Here is an 18,762-nt window from a genome sequence, read left to right on the forward strand (position 1 = left end):
ACAGGAAGAGGGACGTATTTTGGGGCTGAAGCAGACTTACTGTAGCCAACTTGTCTCAAGCCGACTGCTGAGGGCTGGAGCAGGGGGACATCCCATTTATTTTGTTGTAAATGCAGTCAGAGTCAATTTAAAACCAACCAGGCTTTTATCCTTTATAGAACATATTTTCCTGTGCTCCCATCAGTGACACGGCCCAGTTGCTTCCCTTGAGACGCAGCCACCGCAGGATGTCCTTGCCACACTTGCCAGCCACGTTCAGCTCTGCAGTTCCTGGCCAGAAGCAGGGTCCTGGGCTGGCAGCCCCCCTTATCCCAGCACTATCCCCAGGAGAACCCACACTGGGCACCCAGGGAGGCCTTCAGCTGTGCTGTTCCCATGTCACTGCTATTATTTCCACAGCAACGTAAGGAAAAAAGAAGCTGCATGAACCAGTGCTTACCAGCAGGGAACTTCAGCTTGTCTTGAGCTCTGGCTGCTGTGTCATTAAGAACAGACACGTAACAAGAACTTTTAGAAGTAACAACAGCAAAGCATACAGCCTGTGTCCTGAGGGCTGCTATATGTGGCAGTGCCAATAACTTGTGGCAGGATCATGATATTCCACGCTTCTGTGACACAATTCTGCAATAAAATGTATGTCTGATGCTGCAGCAGCTTCCCAGTTTCAGCCGTGCTTCAAGCTGAGGAGCACAGCATCACCCATGGGTATCTCAGCTGTATTCCAAGAACTCCATCTGCCAGTACTGTCAGTTACTACCACTGATCACAGACTGGCAAAGCAGGACAACCCTGATACCAAGGGCTGCACAGTCTAACACATCAATATGAGTGCAGCACAGCAGGTATGTACCAAATGCGCATGTACTTTCTTGTAAAGCAGAGATTGCTTTTGATGAAGGTACATTGCTCTTGTGCTTGCTAACAGCCAAATTTTTGTCTAAACCAGGAAAAGGATAGAACTAGGGGTCAGAACTATCTCAGAGAGTTTCACAGAATCATAGAATCGTGAGTTGGAAGGGACCTTTAAAGGTCATCTGGTCCAACTCCCCTGCAATGAGCAGGGACACCTACAGCTACATCAGGTTGCTCAGAGCTCTGTCCAGCCTGACCTGGACTGTCTCCAGGGCTGGGGCATCCACCACATCCCTGGGCAACCTGTGCCAGTGCCTCAGCACCCTTATTGTAATGACCTTTTCCCTTATATCCAGTCCAAATCTCCCTTCTTTCTGTCTGAAACCATTTCCCCTTGTCTTATCACAACAGCCCCTGCTAAAGAGTCTGTCCCCTTTGTTCTTAAAGCATATCATTAAATTCTTCTCCATGACCATTACTATATTTGTGCATCTGCTTGGTGTAAAATGCACCAGCCCTTTCTAGGCTTGGGCGTTCAGTAGCTTCTGAGAACTGCTTTCCAGTATTAAAGTAGCACTGTGTTTCTACTAGATTTCTGCACTGACCTCCTAAGTACTTATTCTGCTCTGAAAACAACATGGCTCCGTAGCCTGTGTCTCTGTGACATCTGAGAGTTTTCTTTACCCGTTCTAAATCAAAGCTTTCTCTTTTTTCCACTTGCTGTCAGTCTCTGTGATCTCACTTTGGGGTTTGATGATGAACCCACATTTTACAGCGCAAGTGTTGCTTCCAGTCACACCTCACAGACCTCTAACGGTATTCTGAGTCGCTTGAGAGCAGCTCTGATATAATCAGTTGTGCAGGCGTAAGCGATATCATCATTTGAAGCCAGTCCGTACACACAGCCTGCTCTGAGGATAGGCCACGGCTGACCGTTTATTTGACTGCAAGGACAAGCCAGAAGTGAGTACAGTTTGTATTTCAGAGTTTGGTTGCTTTGCAAATGACACCTTGTAGTAGCAAATGCAGACAAGTTTTCATTAAAGCGCCCAGAGGTAAACCTAAACGCCAAGAACAAGCGCATCTGCGGGAACTGTGATGTGATCTTGCAGCACTTCTTTAGAACAGAGCCATAATAATAAACATCTTAAAAGGTTAAATCCTAGTTTATAAATAATAAGATCAGGTTTCAAACACACGTTGCCAAACAGTTGCTTGATACTTTTTATTTTCATCCCAGAAAGGTCACTCTGTGTTTCAGAGCACCAAGCAAAGGCTCTCCCTGCTGCAATGCTCTGAGGTGTTACCTGGAGGCACCTGAAGGAAAGTGGGGGAGGTTTCATGGCCAATTTGACCACAAATGGACCAGGGATAACAACTGGGAACTTGCAGAAGAGCACCTTGAGACAAGATGAGACAATCCAAATTTAGGTATGAGGATGACAAAGGTGAAACCCAGGCTCTGCCTGCAGCACACTTTCAGGCGATGCAGAGATGGGTGCTTCCCCTGCTGAGATTACTGCTGCCATAAGGCAGGCATGTTATGCTGTGCTTCCAGCCACATTGTCCAAGTGCGCTCTTGCAGTCCTGCCCCTGCAGCACAGCTGACAAACAGCCTCACTGCGTTGTGGGGTGACAACAAAGAGCATGGTGGAATTTGAGTCTCGTAGCTTAGGGACTAGGAAACGGCTTCTGTGCTTAATGAGCAACATGAATCACCCACAGCAAAGTGCCCATGGGATAATGTTAGTGCTATGCGACTGCTTGGTGATAGCTGCTTTCCCAGGCACAGCAGGTGTAATGCTGGGGCTTGGGACTGAAACCTTGCTGTTGCAGGTACTATATGGAAGGGTCAGTGGATCCCAGCATCTCACAAAACCCCTGACCACTGATAACACCCAGCTCCATGACTGTAATGATCACCAGGCCACAGGGGGACAGATTTCAGCAAGTTTGGCAATTTAGTCTATGCTTACTTGTCCTTAGTGTTAGATAATTCCTGTTTCTATGCTAAGAGTTTTAAGATTGCTCATTTATGTTATGTCCACCTTAACCATACAGAATCTATATTTTATTTTCATCTTCAGCACAAGTGCTTGTGAGAGAACTTAAGGATGTACCCATGACCACGTGTGTAACCAATTAATAAAAAGGCAGTAAGCCAGAGGTGAGCTTAAATTCAAAGGCGCTGCCCGCAGAACTCTTCCACTGAATTTCTATCTAACGCTACACAGGGATAGCTGACAAACACCTTCCTCACGGGAGGCTGTGCACCCTCCAGATAAACTACTGTCTCTCACAGATAAATTGAGTATTTGGAAGAAACTCATCCAATGTGTCTGGGAAACCCAGCACTGTGTTAACTAGGAGATACCTTTACCAACTGCGTGATTCACTTTGGACTTGAAAAACACTCAAGTTCCACGCTTAAATTTTTTTGTAGTGAAACAAAACGTATTTCTCAACTTTCCCAGGTTTCCCCATGCATGCATACATGTACACAGACATACATGTACACATACATGCACACGCATGCTTGTGTACATATGTATGCAAAAGTTCAGGCAATATACTGATTTTCAGAAACTGTCACTATTTTGGTGCTCTGCACTATTTTACACCCATCAAGCAGAGCTCTGAGTGATTTATATGAAAATTACACTAAACCGTTCTTCTTTGTACAGTGCAACAGTGAAAAGCAGCGCCATGGGCAAACTCTCAATTCGAATAAATTTCAAACCAACCATAGCATACATTATAGTCCTGAATCCAGAGTGCTCTGCTGTTAGCTGATGGATATTTGGTCCACCGGGTGGCAAACAGGCTTTGTAGCTGGTGATTTTATGACACAAACATCCCTGAAAGAGACAATGCTGTGGGATGGCAATGGCATGGAAAAACACAACTATTAATTACATTTAAAAAAAACCGTACTCATCAGAAAACATTGATTCCTTGAAGATCTGCAGGCCACCGCAACAAATAAGTCTACATAAAAATACCGGCCAAGACATTACACACTGTACTTATTATTAGTTGAGAAAGTTTATACTCAGTTACCTGGTATATAACACGTGGCCAGGAACTTGTTACTTCACACAGCTGTGGTTTGTCTTTTCCGACTATCTCCACTGTTGTTCAAAAAATGGAAGTAAGACATTGCTGTCTAATTGCCAAGGGCACTAGTCAGTAATGATAAGCAGTAGTTAATCCTCTACTACGTTTCCCAAACTTGTAAGCACAGACTAAATTTGACAATCCAGCTTATCTTGCTGGCCTACTTGCTGCCTGTTTGAGACCGCATGCCCTTGCTGTGCCAACTACAGCAACTGCTACTTTGGAAAACCAAATTTCTATCCGGTGTAATACAATGTTTTGATTTGCGAAGGAGGAAAGCCAACAGCATGTAGCTGCTCAGTTCTTGCAAGTCTAACAGAAGCTCTGGGTCACAGGTTTAGATTTCGCTGTCAAAAAAACACATTCTGTATGTTAGGGCACACTTGTTAATGGGAAGGAAAAGGAGAGGAAAGGGAGAAAGTATAGCAGTCTTTTTCCTCTATTTCTGGAGGGCAGAGAGATCAGATATACAGATGATACTGAAGGACCATTTTTCTGTGTGTTCTTACAGAAATTTTGGATAGGGATGGCTACAGGAGAGAGAAGGAAGGGATGGATGGCTGTGGTTCTGTATAACTCTGGTCATCTTTCTGAATGTCCCTTTTAACAAAGCGTAATTTCTTTTCTTGCCAAAAGAAGACACAAGATAAGAAAAAGAATTCACTGAGCTTGAAAGCCCACTGGTAAAATGTACACTGGTAAAACCCTGAACTTCCACCCTTTTGGCCAGCTCTAGCCTTCCAGAAATTGAGATGGGACACTCAGGCTTTCTAGCCATTTGGTTACTACAGAAGAAAAAATTTACTCCCTCTTTTAAGAAATAAGAAAATTTTGAAAGGAAAATACAAAAAAACCCATTCCCTGTTGAAGATGTGGCAGTTTATATGAGACATAAGAACAAAGGTTCTTATCACGTCAAGGATTTTCAACCTTACACCCAACTCCTCCAGGCCTTGGAAGAAGCCCCTGAATTTAACAGGGGAAGCTCTGGAGGGACGTTGGAAAGAGATGTCTGAATGTAACACAGATACCATCCACGCAAGCACCTCCCACTTGTCACAGAGAGTATCAGTTTGGAAGGAGAACATCTTAATTCTGTCACGGTGAATGACAGCATCTACCAGAGTGAGATGGGGTGGGGGTCTCTCAGGGGAGCGATGAGGGCTTTGCAGACTATCAGATAGCTCAGTGGTGTACTACTGGTTACGTCTTCACCTTCCTTCTACACCTTTCAAGCAAATCTGGACAAGAAGCAGTTGAAGACAGGAACCGCCTCCTCCTTCATCTGTAGAGCTGCTGACTCTTACCATACCATGGCCAACTCTCTCAAGCCAGTTAGAAACCTGTGACACAGAAGTGATAAGTCAGTTCAGAGGAAACAGGTGGGAGTCACAAGAAAGCAGAAGTGTCTGTGTATGACAGCCAATGACTCTGGGAAGATCCTTTCTTTCAGACTAGTGAACAGGAGAAAATCTAAAAATTCAAGAACTGGAAGAGCAGGGCATTAGCAATATACATTCTGAAGAGCAACAAAAAGTGAATTTGAAGCAGCTTCACACCAAATGCTAGCCTTTTACTTTCCTGGCAAACAGTTCATGCTGGGGAAAGGGCTATATGGAAAAAGAACACTTTCTGCAACTTTCTGCAATTGTGGGTAGGCTGCTCGTCTGGTTTCGTAGTACCTCTTCCCTCAGCGCATTAGTCAGGCTTGTCAGCAAGGCTTCCACAGCAGTGTCACAGGTAGACGGGAGGTGTGTGGTATCAAAACAATGAAGCTTCTCCTGGAAGCGTATCAGAGAGCCAACCCACGTATTGTGTCTGTAACACATGCCACAGTCTCACAGTTTATCCTACAAACTGTAACGATCAAAATGAACTACTTGCGTTCATCTGAAGTGACAGAGAGAATCACTCGCCCGTATCTCCCATATGAGAACCCCAAACTCACCTTCCAGCTTCTCACAGCATTTCAAAGGGCCGTTTGATGGCAAATGCAATTGCTTTCTTCAGTTAGGATCTGTCTTGTCACAGACACAGTGGCATCATCCAATCTGTTCCTTGGCGAAATCATAAAACGTGGAAACTTATGCTTTTTAGATTTTCTGAAAAACTGACATTTTACCAGTCATCAGTCAAAAACACAGTTACACCTTTGCAAAATCAGAAAAAATGCACCCAGGAAAACTGGATGTATGTAAACTTACTTACTGTAAACCCAAGCATGCAGACCGAGGTTATCTATTGAAATGCCAGGCATAAGTTATTCATTAACTAAAACCATTCTGTAATTTTATTGATATATTTTGTGGAGTTCACATATTTTTGTACAGCAAACATAACACTGTAGGCCACAAGAAGCTGCAGCACTATTGTTTAATAGCAGCAAGGTATATTTTATAATCAGGGTATGTGGACAATAAATAGTCTGTTTCTTTGGATGTGAATGTTTAAAATGAAGTTCTGCTGCAGCTTCATAATGTGATTGCTATTTTACAGAGCTTATACACAAAAATATATACGCAATCTTTTTGTCTATATTTTATACAAATACAACAGTAGTTTGTGAATACATTTTAAAGTACATATACATGATAAGCAACTCAATTTCCCATATCACAGGATAGCAAATTTTAAATGCAAGAAACATACACAAATTCAGTCTGGAATGCAGGGTTTTCTGTGTTCTTTTTTCTCTATTTTTGACTCAAAAATTTTATCATTAAAACATTTTAGCATTCGAGTCCGAACAACTTTCCCACTAGCTAAAAAATATAATTTCAGCAATCCGAGTCAGGTTTGGGTGTGTCATCATTCCCCAATATACTCTTTCCCAGTTTTTGTCTAAATTCAGAAGCTTTTAGTAATATATAGTATGTTCTTCACTCCACACCATATAAAAAGCCCACATTTAATTTTAACTATATCATGTATTTTTGTGAACAAGAGCTGGGCTTGTCAGCGTTTAAATTTGCATGTCCAACATTTTACTTTTGCAAGTGCATATGAATACATTGTGGTGTTGTACAAAGTTCATTAATGACAAATTAAGTCACAGTATAAAAATATATCATACAACTATAGGTCTAGTATAGTCCTTTTTTCTATGGGTAAAAATACATCTGAATGAGACAGGGAGGTTTGTAGCACCATGAGAGGAGTTGTATCCCAAGTTACATTAGCAGCATGATCCAATATAACAATATTGCAGGAGTGTTTCTGAGGAGATAAACATTCACTCTGGTTCAACTGTACCACTGAAGCTTATACTGAAAAGTGTTTACATATGATTAGCAATAGTTCTGTGTCACTTCCAGGGCTAGATAACTGTTATCAAAAGACACTGCCTTCCAACAAAGTAAGACACTCTTATTACATAAAGCTTTGGGACTATCCAAACACATTTTGAACTACTGTGGCATTATGTGTACGTTGAGTGTAATGCTAATGCCTATGGTTTTAATTGTACACTGGGAAGATGCAGGATGGGCAGCTAAGTCTATACAGTTTACTACATACCAGGTAAGTACATTTATTTTGGAGGCTTATCTATAGACTGAGAAGAATACAGGATGAGCTGCTAAACCAGTGTATGAGACAGACATAACAAAGGATGCAGCCCTGCTCCCCTTGACGTTTAAGGACGCAGGATCAGGCCCTAAGTTAACTTCAGACAGCAGCATAGCGTTGATAGCATATGATAAAAAAATCTGCATCAAATACTGCGTGTTAAATAGTTTTGCAATAGTTACCATCCAGAACTCCAGAGAACACAATTTACAATTGGTGAGGACAAACTCTCAATTTTTTTTTTTCTTTTTTGACTGGTATTCAAAATGGCAGTAGAAGACAGTGTAGTTTGAAACATGTAAACCTAGTAAAAACCATTGTAAAACCCTTAAGAAAGACACACTGGTTCTGTGCAATATAGCAAATTGATAAGAAAACACTGTAAAAATGTACCTGTTTAAAATTACAATGTCTACCATTTTGTACACAAAGCATTATACCAAAGGCCTACATATATGTAATCTAATGGCACTTGAAACAAATTATAATAAAAGGTTTTATAATAAAAAGCATAACCTGTAAGAAACTTTCTTAAAAGGTTTAGGTTTTCTTTTGAAAGTGCTATATCTTGTAATATGTGTAACATAGAGGTTGACCAAGCTTTATTTTAAAAAATATTGGCCTATAATACATGTTTAGCTCACTAGGCAAATGATCCTGAAAATATGTACTCTTAACATTCATTATTAGCTTAATAAAGCAATCAGCTCTGGCTCATGTTTCAGTCAGTATATGGTTTTTAAAAACCGCTACTGCCAAATTAACAATAAATCACTCTATTCCACAATTTACTACTAAATTAAGCACAAGCAACAAGTACACAAAAATATATATATTTAAAAAAACAAAACAAAACAAAACAGAACAAAAAAAAAAACACAAAAAAACAAACCTCACTAGAAGTTTAGAAGTTGCACAAAGAGTGGTGCACGATCAGCCAGCCCTCCCCCCTCCCTCAAAGTATCAATCTGAAACCTAGAAAACAGGGTCTAAAAAAATGACATTTTAGTAGTGGCCAATACTGACTCTGCCTAAATGATATTCAAAAGCACTAACGTGTTAATATTGCTTACAGTGTCACATCTGCTTCCACACCATCCTACATCCTAGCTCAGAGGCACAGGCCGAGCACAGCTGCCGGCTGCAGCCCTGACTGAATGAGGTTCAATACCTTGTCTGAGGTCCCTGCTCCTCCACTGAAATGTACGTCTACCTCTGAAGTGAAATGTCAACCCCTTCTCAGGAAGCTAAGGCACTAACCAAGTAGTAAGGACTCCGGCTAAGTACTAAGAACTGGGTGTTGGCCAAGTGTTTGTTGTTTTTTTTTTTAATCGAGTCTAATCAGCATCTGGGACAGATAAGCAGGTGGCACTGCCCTGTGCTGAGTGTTAGATGTGCCACATCAAGTCCCCTCAGCGAGCAGTCTGGCGAAGTATCTGGCAGCGGCAGAGGAGATGGAAATTATTGGTGACACGTGACCAAGGAGCTCCCTCCAGGCTATCCAAAAACTGCTCACAAAGCTGAAGCTCCCAGGGCCTGTGTGCATCATACCCAGGAAGAAGAGCGTGACCCATCCACTCCACAGCCGCTGCCAGAGCTGAGCGTCACGGCATCCCTCTGCTCATGGGGAGCTGCTGGGCTCTGCTTCACATGGAACACAGCACACCGCAGGAAGGGAGGCCACCGATCTTCATCCCAAAATGTCTGAAAAGACCCAGTAGAAAGCCAAGTTGTCCCTATGTGCATTGTGGTTGCTGATTTTTAACCAGAAATACATTCTGTGGCATTCACCTTGTGCTCTGTTCACCTGTGTTTTTTTTTCCTTTATAAAGATGATGAGAAAAAAAAAGCAATATTGAACAAATCATTCAACTAAAGATGTAAGTAAGCAAGCGATCTGTTTCATAGAAACCAGAGGAAGCAGTCATGAAGCAGAGCTAAAAGCCCACTTTGAGATAACAAGCTCCTAACCCCAAAATCTAGGAGCAGTTTGTAGAATTTCAAAAGGTATTTTCCTTATTAATACATCCTTATTTTAATGCCTTTGGAACACAAACACATTTATAAAAATGTTATCTTTCAGTAATAAAATTTAAATACATATATGTATAAAATAGTAAAACTACACCTGCATATTGCTCCTAGAATTAAAAAAAAAGTAGGAGCTACTGATAAAACATCTGGAGCACAAGCTCCTTCAATGGGAGCAACTTTTGTTTCTGTGAAGTATATTTAGTTTAACCACTTAAAACCTTATATGAATCCTCATTGTTGTTTGAGAGATACTAATGTACTCAATTTCTATTTTTTAATTCCTTGTACAAAAATGACAAGGAAAAGCGTGTTATTGTTGAATTACAGCAACTCTAGTTTGCTTTCATGCATCACAGGTTTGTTTTTGTTTTTTTTTTCTTTTTTCCTCTTTTGGTTATTAGGGGTTGGGGAATAGAAAATATTGCATTAGGCAAAAGTGGTGTAAGCAATATGCTTTTACTTCACTCCTAAGAGTCCTGTCTTTAAATCTTGGCAGTGGGCAAAAAGTCCCTAACCAAGTACCCAGGTGTAGAAAGTATGATTAACATCTAACTTGTTGCTTAGGAGGACATAACACACCATGTAACACAACTGAAAAGTTCATTCCAATAAAAAAAAAAAACAAAACCCAAACTGGTATTTGTAAATTTACATTCACTCTCTGACTGCACGCTAATATTGAACTGAAAATAGATACACACTTTCTGGCTGGACTTGATCCACCCTTTGGTGGTGGCAGCTGGGAGAAGACTGATACCTACAAACATGAGTACACTATTGGAAGATTCCTATGCAGTACTCTTTCTATGCTACTAAAGAGAAAAAACAGCAAGTTAAGAATTAAAACAAAAACTGCGACAAAATATTCTGCATTACTAAATTACAACACTTTTATATTTCAAGATCAGCCATTAAATTTGCCTGTTTTCCTCTACCAGAGTCATGAAAGCACAACACAGTTCCAAATTCAACTTGAAACTTTTGTCAGTTAGGCAAGCAGAGATTCTCTGTTGAAGTTCTGTTCAGCCATGATTTTAGAAAATGAAACTGTATTTTTTTCTTCCAATATTCATAACAAACCTCAAAAATTTAAGCCAGAAAATGGCAAAATCCTTAACACCCTTTATAATGACTTCAATATAAGTCAAAATGTTATATATATGTACATGTGTATATATGGACTTCTATATATACACATCCAAATTTTCAGAAAAATCTGAATTCTATCTTTATTTAAAAATTAAAATTTGTCATTATAGAACAGATCAAATATCACCATTTGGGAAGAGCTTTTTTTTGGAAAGGGACCGGAGAAACTTTTTCCCAAATCTTTAGGAACCTTTGTGATACATGATTGAACTGGATCCTTTGCAAATGCTGTAACATATAAAAGGTAAAAATGGTAGTTCCACCACTGATGTCAACAAAACAGAGTGGCTGTAAGGTTGAAAAGGTTTCAAAAAAAGGGACGCATGTTGAAAGTTTGCTTGGGATGACTTCCTAGTGGACATTTTAAATGTGTCAATTGGCAGTGAAAATGAAAACAATACAATGAGACTTTTTTTAAAAAAAAACAACAAAGTAAACACAGCTGAGAATAAACACTTTCAAAACATTTTTTAAAAGTTAATTTAAATTTCTTACTGGCTTCATGAGATTGGTACTGTACAAAAGCAGAGAATTTATAACGTCTTATAGTAGGCACTAAGTTAAAAATGGTCACCTAAGGCATTTCTACAAATAGACAGTAACAAGCCAGCTTTGTACATCCTATTGGAAAGCTTGATGAAATCGTGGTAGGGTGGTGGTTGTGCTTAGACTGCTCGTGAAAGCTGCTGACAATGAGTGCAGAGACCCAAGACCTATACTATTGCTAGGATCTTGTGGATCCTGTGTCTGTGGTGGAAGTTGAGTCATAGAAGAATGTGCCTCCTCCTGCGTATAACTCATTCCAAGGTTTCCCACCGAAACAGAAGGATTATAGGGAGGGCCATTGACGGGTATGAAGTTGAACAGCTGAGAAAAGTCCAATGACGGGGTGTTTAGAGGTTCACTAATAGGAACGGAGCCCTTGGAAAGGGAAACCTCCCCAGACCCATCATCTAGTGGCCCTACTTGTGGATCCAGGCCTAGTTTTGATGAAGATGCTTGAGAATCCTGGGATGAAGAAGGCATACCACTTTGCAACTCCATTAAGTAACTTTCAATTTCCCCTTTCAAAGGCTGTTCTTTTTCAGGCATAGACACTGCATATGAGGTAGAACTGAGCGGATATTTCAATGATAGCTGGTGCGAAGGGTGGACAGATTCCATATCTATTGGACAAGGCATTCCCAATGGTAATGATGTGGCAACCATTTGGTGTGCGGATGCAGAACTCTGCATGGACTGAATCTGAGTGTTGTAGAGATTTAATTGCAAAGTGTTTGTAAATGGCTTTGATGTCAGTTCACTGGAAGGTAAAGACATCACTGGAAGCAGCTCATCCTTGATAGGCACAGAAACGTTGCAGGTAAAGGGATCTAGAAGGTCCATTGGCTCTGTTTTGACCTTCAAAAGTTCTTGGTTGTGACTTTTCTTCATGTGGCGCGTTAGGTGATCCTTCCGCCCAAATCTCTGTGCACAGTACTGACAGAGGAAGTCCTTTCTTCCAGTGTGCACTACCATGTGTCTACGGACATCCTTTCGGGTGTAGAACCGACGATCACAGTGTTCACACTGGTGTTTTTTCTCCTTCACTCCACCCGATGACTTGCCTGCATGAGTTTTTAGGTGCTCCAGCAGCACTCCTGTGCTTTCAAAAGTCTGCAAACATACCTTACAGGTGAGGTCACCGCTTGTTGCAGCATGCAAAGCCAGGTGACGTTTGAACCCAAGCTTGGTATTGTAGTTCTTTCCACATTCTTCACACTTAAAGGCCTCTTTGTTGGGATTGTGTGTATGTAGGTGATTCTTTAGGTGATCTTTTCGGTGAAACATTTTCTCACAATAATTACACTTGTGGGTTTTCTCAGGAGAATGAGTAGCCATATGCCTTTAAACACAGATATATTCTGTAAGTAATTATTTTGATCAAAAAACACACGTGCTCATTTTTTAATGGCAGCTAAATACTACACTAAGGTTGCTTTTCAACAGAACCTTTTAACTGAAAGCATGACACTACAAAGACAGTTTGACAAATTAAAATATAGCAAAAAAACACGAGCCATTTCTCTTAAATTGACACTTTAGTTTTGGTGGGTTTTAGCTACTGTAACAGGGGTATATGGGCAAGTATGAAAGTACTTGTGTAAAAGTCCATAGCCAAAAATTTTCAGTCCATACTCTTTTCTTGTGACAATTCCTTATACAAATGAAAATTCTATTCTCATTAAGAAAACAAACAAACAGAAAACAAAAACAGAAAACAAATTAAGAAACAAAATCAAAGACAATAGCTTGCAAACTTATGTAATTTAGATTTCTAGAAACAATCCAATGGCTACTTTTAATTAACACATCCTCTCTGCAATCAGCTGAAGGCGTACACAAATATATACTTTTACACGGCTTAACACGGCCAACATAAAATAGATAATATAATCTGAAAGATAAATAGAGTTTAATACCTTAGTAATTTGTACTTAGAAACAAAGGCCTTGGTGCAGTCTTGTTGTGTGCACTTGTAGGGCCTCTCTCCTGTGTGAGAGTATGAGTGAACCTTTAATTTCTCAACACTGTTAAAGGCCTTGTCACACAGTTGGCAAGGAAAGTTTTTTCTTGGTTTGGTTTCACCACGCTTACGTTTCCCTGAAGGGACTTTCTGGGTATCTCTTACTTCTGACAAATCACCAGGAATGACAGTGGCCATCGCAGCCTAAACCAGGCCTTCTTGTTGGACACTTGGGAATTGCCCAACTCCACTAAATGATTTAGCTTTAGATGGCTTCTCAAGTTTCATGTGGTCGTAAAAGAAAGCAAAAGGGGACTGGAAAAAAAAAATAAGAAACAACTAGTTTGTAACTAAACTTAAATTCTGAAGTTTACTTGCTATGTGATGCTTCTGAATAAAAGTTAAAAATAAAATTAGGTTCAGCTGGTCTAATGTAATACCTGTAGGTTTCTTTACACTATTTGCTGCAACTCTTACAATGCATTGCTCAGGATGAACAGATCCACATATGCCCTGAAATTACACCTCACAACCTTCCCCTCAGGCACTGATGGAGAACAGCAAAGTTTCTGTCAGGTTTCAGGAGGCATCAGACAAAGAACTCACTTCAGAACGTATGAAGACGGCTTTTGGCAGCTTCAGGTTTCAAAGGAATTAAAGTTGTGCCTGTGGTGTTTGTACAGACATACACACACATGCACGCACACATGCACATACACGGTTATCAAAATTAAAATCTGTACATCTTGAAATGCAACTGGGAGTTTGAAAATCTACATGAAAAGCAGCTTTTTTTGGCAGTCTGGGGGGTGAAAAGCTCACATTCTCTGGTATACAGGCTAATTTTGGTCACTCTGTGTCTATTCTAGCAAAATGCAAATATTTCCAATAATTTCTAATGCCAAGTGAAATTCTCTTCTGCTAACGGAGATGTGATGTGTCAGTAACAGAAACTTCATGGATTAGGCTTTTTATCAGCCCAGCATGGGAAACCTGCATCTTCCTCACACTACCCTGCAAGGTGCAAGGGTTGTAAGTGCTGAGGTTGAGGTTAGCTTGGGATGAAGGCTCCTGGTCCTCCAGGAGGAACCTAGCCCCTCCTGATGTACTGCAAACTGTGAACAAAACCAGCAGCCTTCAGCTACAGGAGGTGCGCAATGCTCACATCTGATCTGTTGGCAAGGACGACTTTAAATTCGTGATCTGGTAACGTATAGTAGCAACTGGGTGCCTGCGACAACAGGGCACTCAACAATCCTCCATTGTCAGAAGTCACTGACAGAATCACTGGAGCGCAATTGCTACTTTAGATACCCAAACCAGCTCTATCCATGGTGGGAAAGGCCAAATGTGAGGTCTGCAGCAGCATGGGCAGAGAAGAGGGAGGCAGGAGGGCTGCACTCAATGCAAACAGTGGGCAGGGCTGAAAGGCCCCACATTAGGCCTTCCTCCCACAACAGTGGCAATTCCCCCCACTCTGGTGTCACAGCCCTGCAGCTGCCATCCAGTCTGGCCTCCACCAGCACAGCTGTGCAAGAACAGGCCGGGCTGGGCCGGATGGCAGCAAGACTGGGGCAGAGGCTGAGACGAGGGCTTGGTGGCTGGCTGTCCCCATGTCCGCTTGCAGTGGGGCCAGGGAAGCCGGCAGCTGCTAGGACAGGTGGAGCAGAGCAGCCAGGAGTCAGGCAGGGAGCACCAGGCAGCAGCTGCTCCGGACTCGTGCCACCTCCCCAGTAAGCAAAGCAAACTCATCCCAGTCGGCAGCAGGGGAGGCCTGGTAGGGTTCGAGTTCCCTGCCATAGCCCAGCACATTGCTGGAAGAAAGCGAGGAGGAAGGCAGGCCTGTGTTTTCCTCAGGCCATGACAGTACAGGAGGGGCGTGGCAGCAGGGAGGTAGAGAAGAAGGGAATGTGTCTTTTTAATATCTGCATGTGCATTTTTATGAATGCCTCAGATTTGAGATTTCCATTTGAAACGCATATACAGAGTAACATCTTTGTCTATGCCTCTTCCTCCCTCCTTCCCGTAACCTCTCCCTCGTCTTTGTAAAAGGAAAGAAACACTGGCAGACCAAGATGGAAATTTGCTACCTTTCAACCCCACTGTCTCTGAGTGGCAGATTAAGCTGCACTACACTCTTAAAGCAAGAAGTTTTGTAAGACCACCTTTGCTCCCCCTACATTTACATGGAACCACTAACCTCTTTTAAGATACCCAGCAACAGTAAAGGTGTTTCTTTAAGGACTCTTATTTCAGATTCGCCTCTGACTCATTCTCACTCATGGCATGAAGCCTGGGGACAACAATTCCATGAGTGGGAACATGCAGAGGTCTTCAAAGAATCAGCTTAATTTCACTTTCTGTCTCATAAGCGACTTTCTAGCTTATGAGTGAAAAAAAATTGAAGAGTTGTTTGGAGACTTGAGATCAAAGTACTTCTGCAACAAAAGTAAACGAAGACCAATTCCAAAGACTTCAATGGAGCTGCTAATATAATTAAGAAGAGAATCTCATTCAGATGATGAATTTGTAGGTTGAAAGATTTTTCAATATGCATTTTAATCATGATCTGGAAATAAAATTTGTTGTGCCTTCCCATAAATGAACGCACTGGTCTTCTATGTACATTGGCCTGAAGATAGAATGAAACTTCTAGTCATTTTCCTCAGGACAAATGAAGTTCTGGGGGACAAAAAGATACCAGCAGACTCTATGCTTATATACAGTGCTTTTATGTCTTGTGGGCACCTATGCGGCCTCACTGCACAGCAGCATCTCCAGGAGCGTCCTGAAGCACCTGCTCTGTTGTTGTGGGCCACCACTCCTTTGCAAAATCCCCACTTAGCCTGAGAAGGGCAGGTAGCATTAGTGCAAATAGTGAAGGGAACTACCTCTACCGCTTGCTGTAGGGGAGCATGATTAATTTGACGATGCTGAGACATAGCAGCAGGTGGCCTCCATGCTCAACATGTGACAAGGAAAAAACAGGCAGGACTGGTAGGATGCAGGGAAGGTTAGCTGCTAGGTGACAAGAGGAGATAGTAGACAAAATTCTGAGGCGTGGGGCATCGACAGCTGTGGGGAGCACTGCACAGGGGTAGGAACATCCAAGGACAAGACAATGGGGTAATCTGGTAAAGCTGAGGGGCAGGTCAGGGGGAGCTGAACACGCATCAGGCTGGAGAGACTCAGGATATTATTAGGTCATGCAAAGGGCGATGCGCAGGGTCTCATGCAAAGTCATGCTTGTTGTAGAACAGCATACGAAGTTTAACTGTTAATATAAACAGCACTGACAACTTCTCACTCCTGTTCTAACTGCAAAGATGACATCCCTGGCTTGAGGCCATCCTATATTCAGGCCAATATTATGTTACTTTCATCTTCTCCAAAACCTTAGGTAACTTAGTTGCTGCACCAGATGTAACTCAGCCCATTTGTATGAATGAACAATTCAAGTTTTGTTTCTCTACGGTCAAAACTAATTAAGCTGATTTTGAACTGTGTTTAAGTGTCCTTAAAAATGCATTATTAGAACAAATATAGTATGGATTCAATCTTTGGTAATGACAGTGTTTTATTAAAAAAACATGTAAGCATTCTTTATCTCAGTATCATTTCTCAACAGATGAGGCAATTAAGAACTTCAGTACTGATTTCTGAATAGTAAATAATAACTTTTTTCTTGTGGATATATAGACTGAGCAATGGAGATACAACTTAAAAAAACACTGATCCTCAAATATTACACTTTCCAAAGACCAGCTGAAAGAATTTTATGAGTAATATTGCCTGTTTGTGTCTCAACATAATTATCACTTAAAATCCTCATTCTTATTGGTGCTTTCACAACTGCAGGATGAGTGATTATATGCAGTATCAAATATAACAAACACATTACACAAAAGCTCATATATAATACTATTTTTAGAGAAGCTTATACTTAAAGCAGGAATAAAGTAGCTTCTGTTCAATGCACACCTGATGTTTGCCCACTAAAGTCCTCAGATTTTGGTCTTAACCAGTTCCGCTGACTCTTCTTGGAGGAAACCAGAATCCAGTACTTCCCATTTTTACTGGTCTGAAAAAGAAAAGGAAGAATGGACTAGACTCTAGCTAAACCAGGATATTCAGAAAGGCTGGAATGTGGCAAGACTGGGAGTTGGAAAAAATCAGAAAGGAAAAGTTAAAAGGGATAGAGCCAATCCATGCACAGAACATTATGTACTGTTAATTATAAACTGTATGAATCAACTGCTCTTGCATTATCAGTAGCAATTATGCACTTCAATTTCCAATATACTTACATCATTTCAACTAATGCTACGCTGGACAGTAATACAAAGAGATAAAATTAGACAAAAGCAAAGGAGTTTTCAATAAAGTTAAAAACAAAAAATCCACAGACCACAAGTAATTTAGAAATAACAGCAAAACATGTAAAACACTGGGCCCAGACTTGAGTTTCTTACTTAGAAAAGACTGAATAAGAGAAGATTTCTGGATTAGGCCCAACTCTACTAGAACCTAATGCCTTCATTCTGCTTAATTATACAGGAAATAGCAGCTTAAAAGGTGACCTGCAAAGGAAAATAAAATTAATTTTAAAAAATAATAAAGCATCTTAATGATGTACATGCTACAGGTAAATCCCAATAGAGGGCAAGTCTAGGTGTGCCTGAGCAAATCCAGAGGGCCTCTCTGGAATTTCCCTTACATTTCCCTTTTCCCTGCCACTATCCTTTTATAAAAACTGCAGTACATCTTCCTTTTCCTGCTAGAAGGCCTCCTGGATTCTACAGGAATATACTGGAAACACGCTCAATGCCTCATTCTAAGGGACAGACTTATCCCCTCCAACTCATCCAGGTATGCAAGGGAAAAGCTCCGTTACAGCACATGTACACTTAGTGTAGTATCAGGCAGAAGGTATCTGGTAGGAGCCGTGGCATAATGCAGCATTGCCCTCTATACAATTCTCCCATCCCATTTTTCATTCTCTCCACTGAAGTTTTCTTTTTGGGTACCAAGTTTAGCTTTGTGCTACCCCAGCTTCCTCTGCAGGTAATCATGGACATGAGAGAACCAGTGTGCTTGAATACCTATCAAAGGTGACAGTGCTTCACAGTAACCAATTGAAGCTTTCTGGCAGCTGAAGGGAGTTTATCTGGGGCTTTTTACATGCAGGTAGGTGGTAGAAACAAGTGCAGTACCCAAACACAAACCCAAAGCTTTGTTTTTAACTAATGAGAAAGTGTGGGGACACAACTCTCACCAAAATCACTTTGTTCTGGGGAGAAAATGCTGATGACTCCTTGCGCAGTCTCCCAGCAAGACCATTATAAGCCAGTTATGCTATGATGCCTACCTCAACATCTCCCACTCTGTCACAGCAGAAAGGAAGAGCTTCATTATCTACAAGTTTCTACCTACTACAGTAGTTCATCATAACCAGACATTTCAGATAGCCACAAAAATTTAATGAACTATGTCCGAAGGGACTTAGTCCATTCACTACTGGTATTTTCAGATTATTT

General features: G+C 41.2%; 1 protein-coding gene across 9 annotated transcripts in view; it reads right to left on the reverse strand.

The window, feature by feature from the left end:
• The window catches only part of PLAG1 (PLAG1 zinc finger), a 52,413-nt gene continuing 39,883 nt past the window's right edge, over positions 6,233 to 18,762 (reverse strand). For 7 of the 9 annotated variants that reach the window (XM_021387161.1, XM_021387165.1, XM_021387163.1 and 4 more), the window contains 3 exons: positions 17,207 to 17,306; positions 13,182 to 13,540; positions 6,233 to 12,604 (listed from right to left, as the gene is read on the reverse strand). In XM_021387161.1, coding sequence (XP_021242836.1) covers positions 11,341 to 12,604; positions 13,182 to 13,423 — 1,506 coding nt within the window. In that variant the 5' untranslated portion in view covers positions 13,424 to 13,540; positions 17,207 to 17,306 and the 3' untranslated portion in view covers positions 6,233 to 11,340. The remainder of the gene's footprint in view (positions 12,605 to 13,181; positions 13,541 to 17,206; positions 17,307 to 18,762) is intronic. The other 2 variants (XM_021387170.1, XM_021387169.1) reach the window with 1 other exon arrangement.

Source organism: Numida meleagris, chromosome 2 (genome assembly GCF_002078875.1).
Source record: "Numida meleagris isolate 19003 breed g44 Domestic line chromosome 2, NumMel1.0, whole genome shotgun sequence".
Lineage (NCBI taxonomy): Eukaryota > Metazoa > Chordata > Aves > Galliformes > Numididae > Numida > Numida meleagris.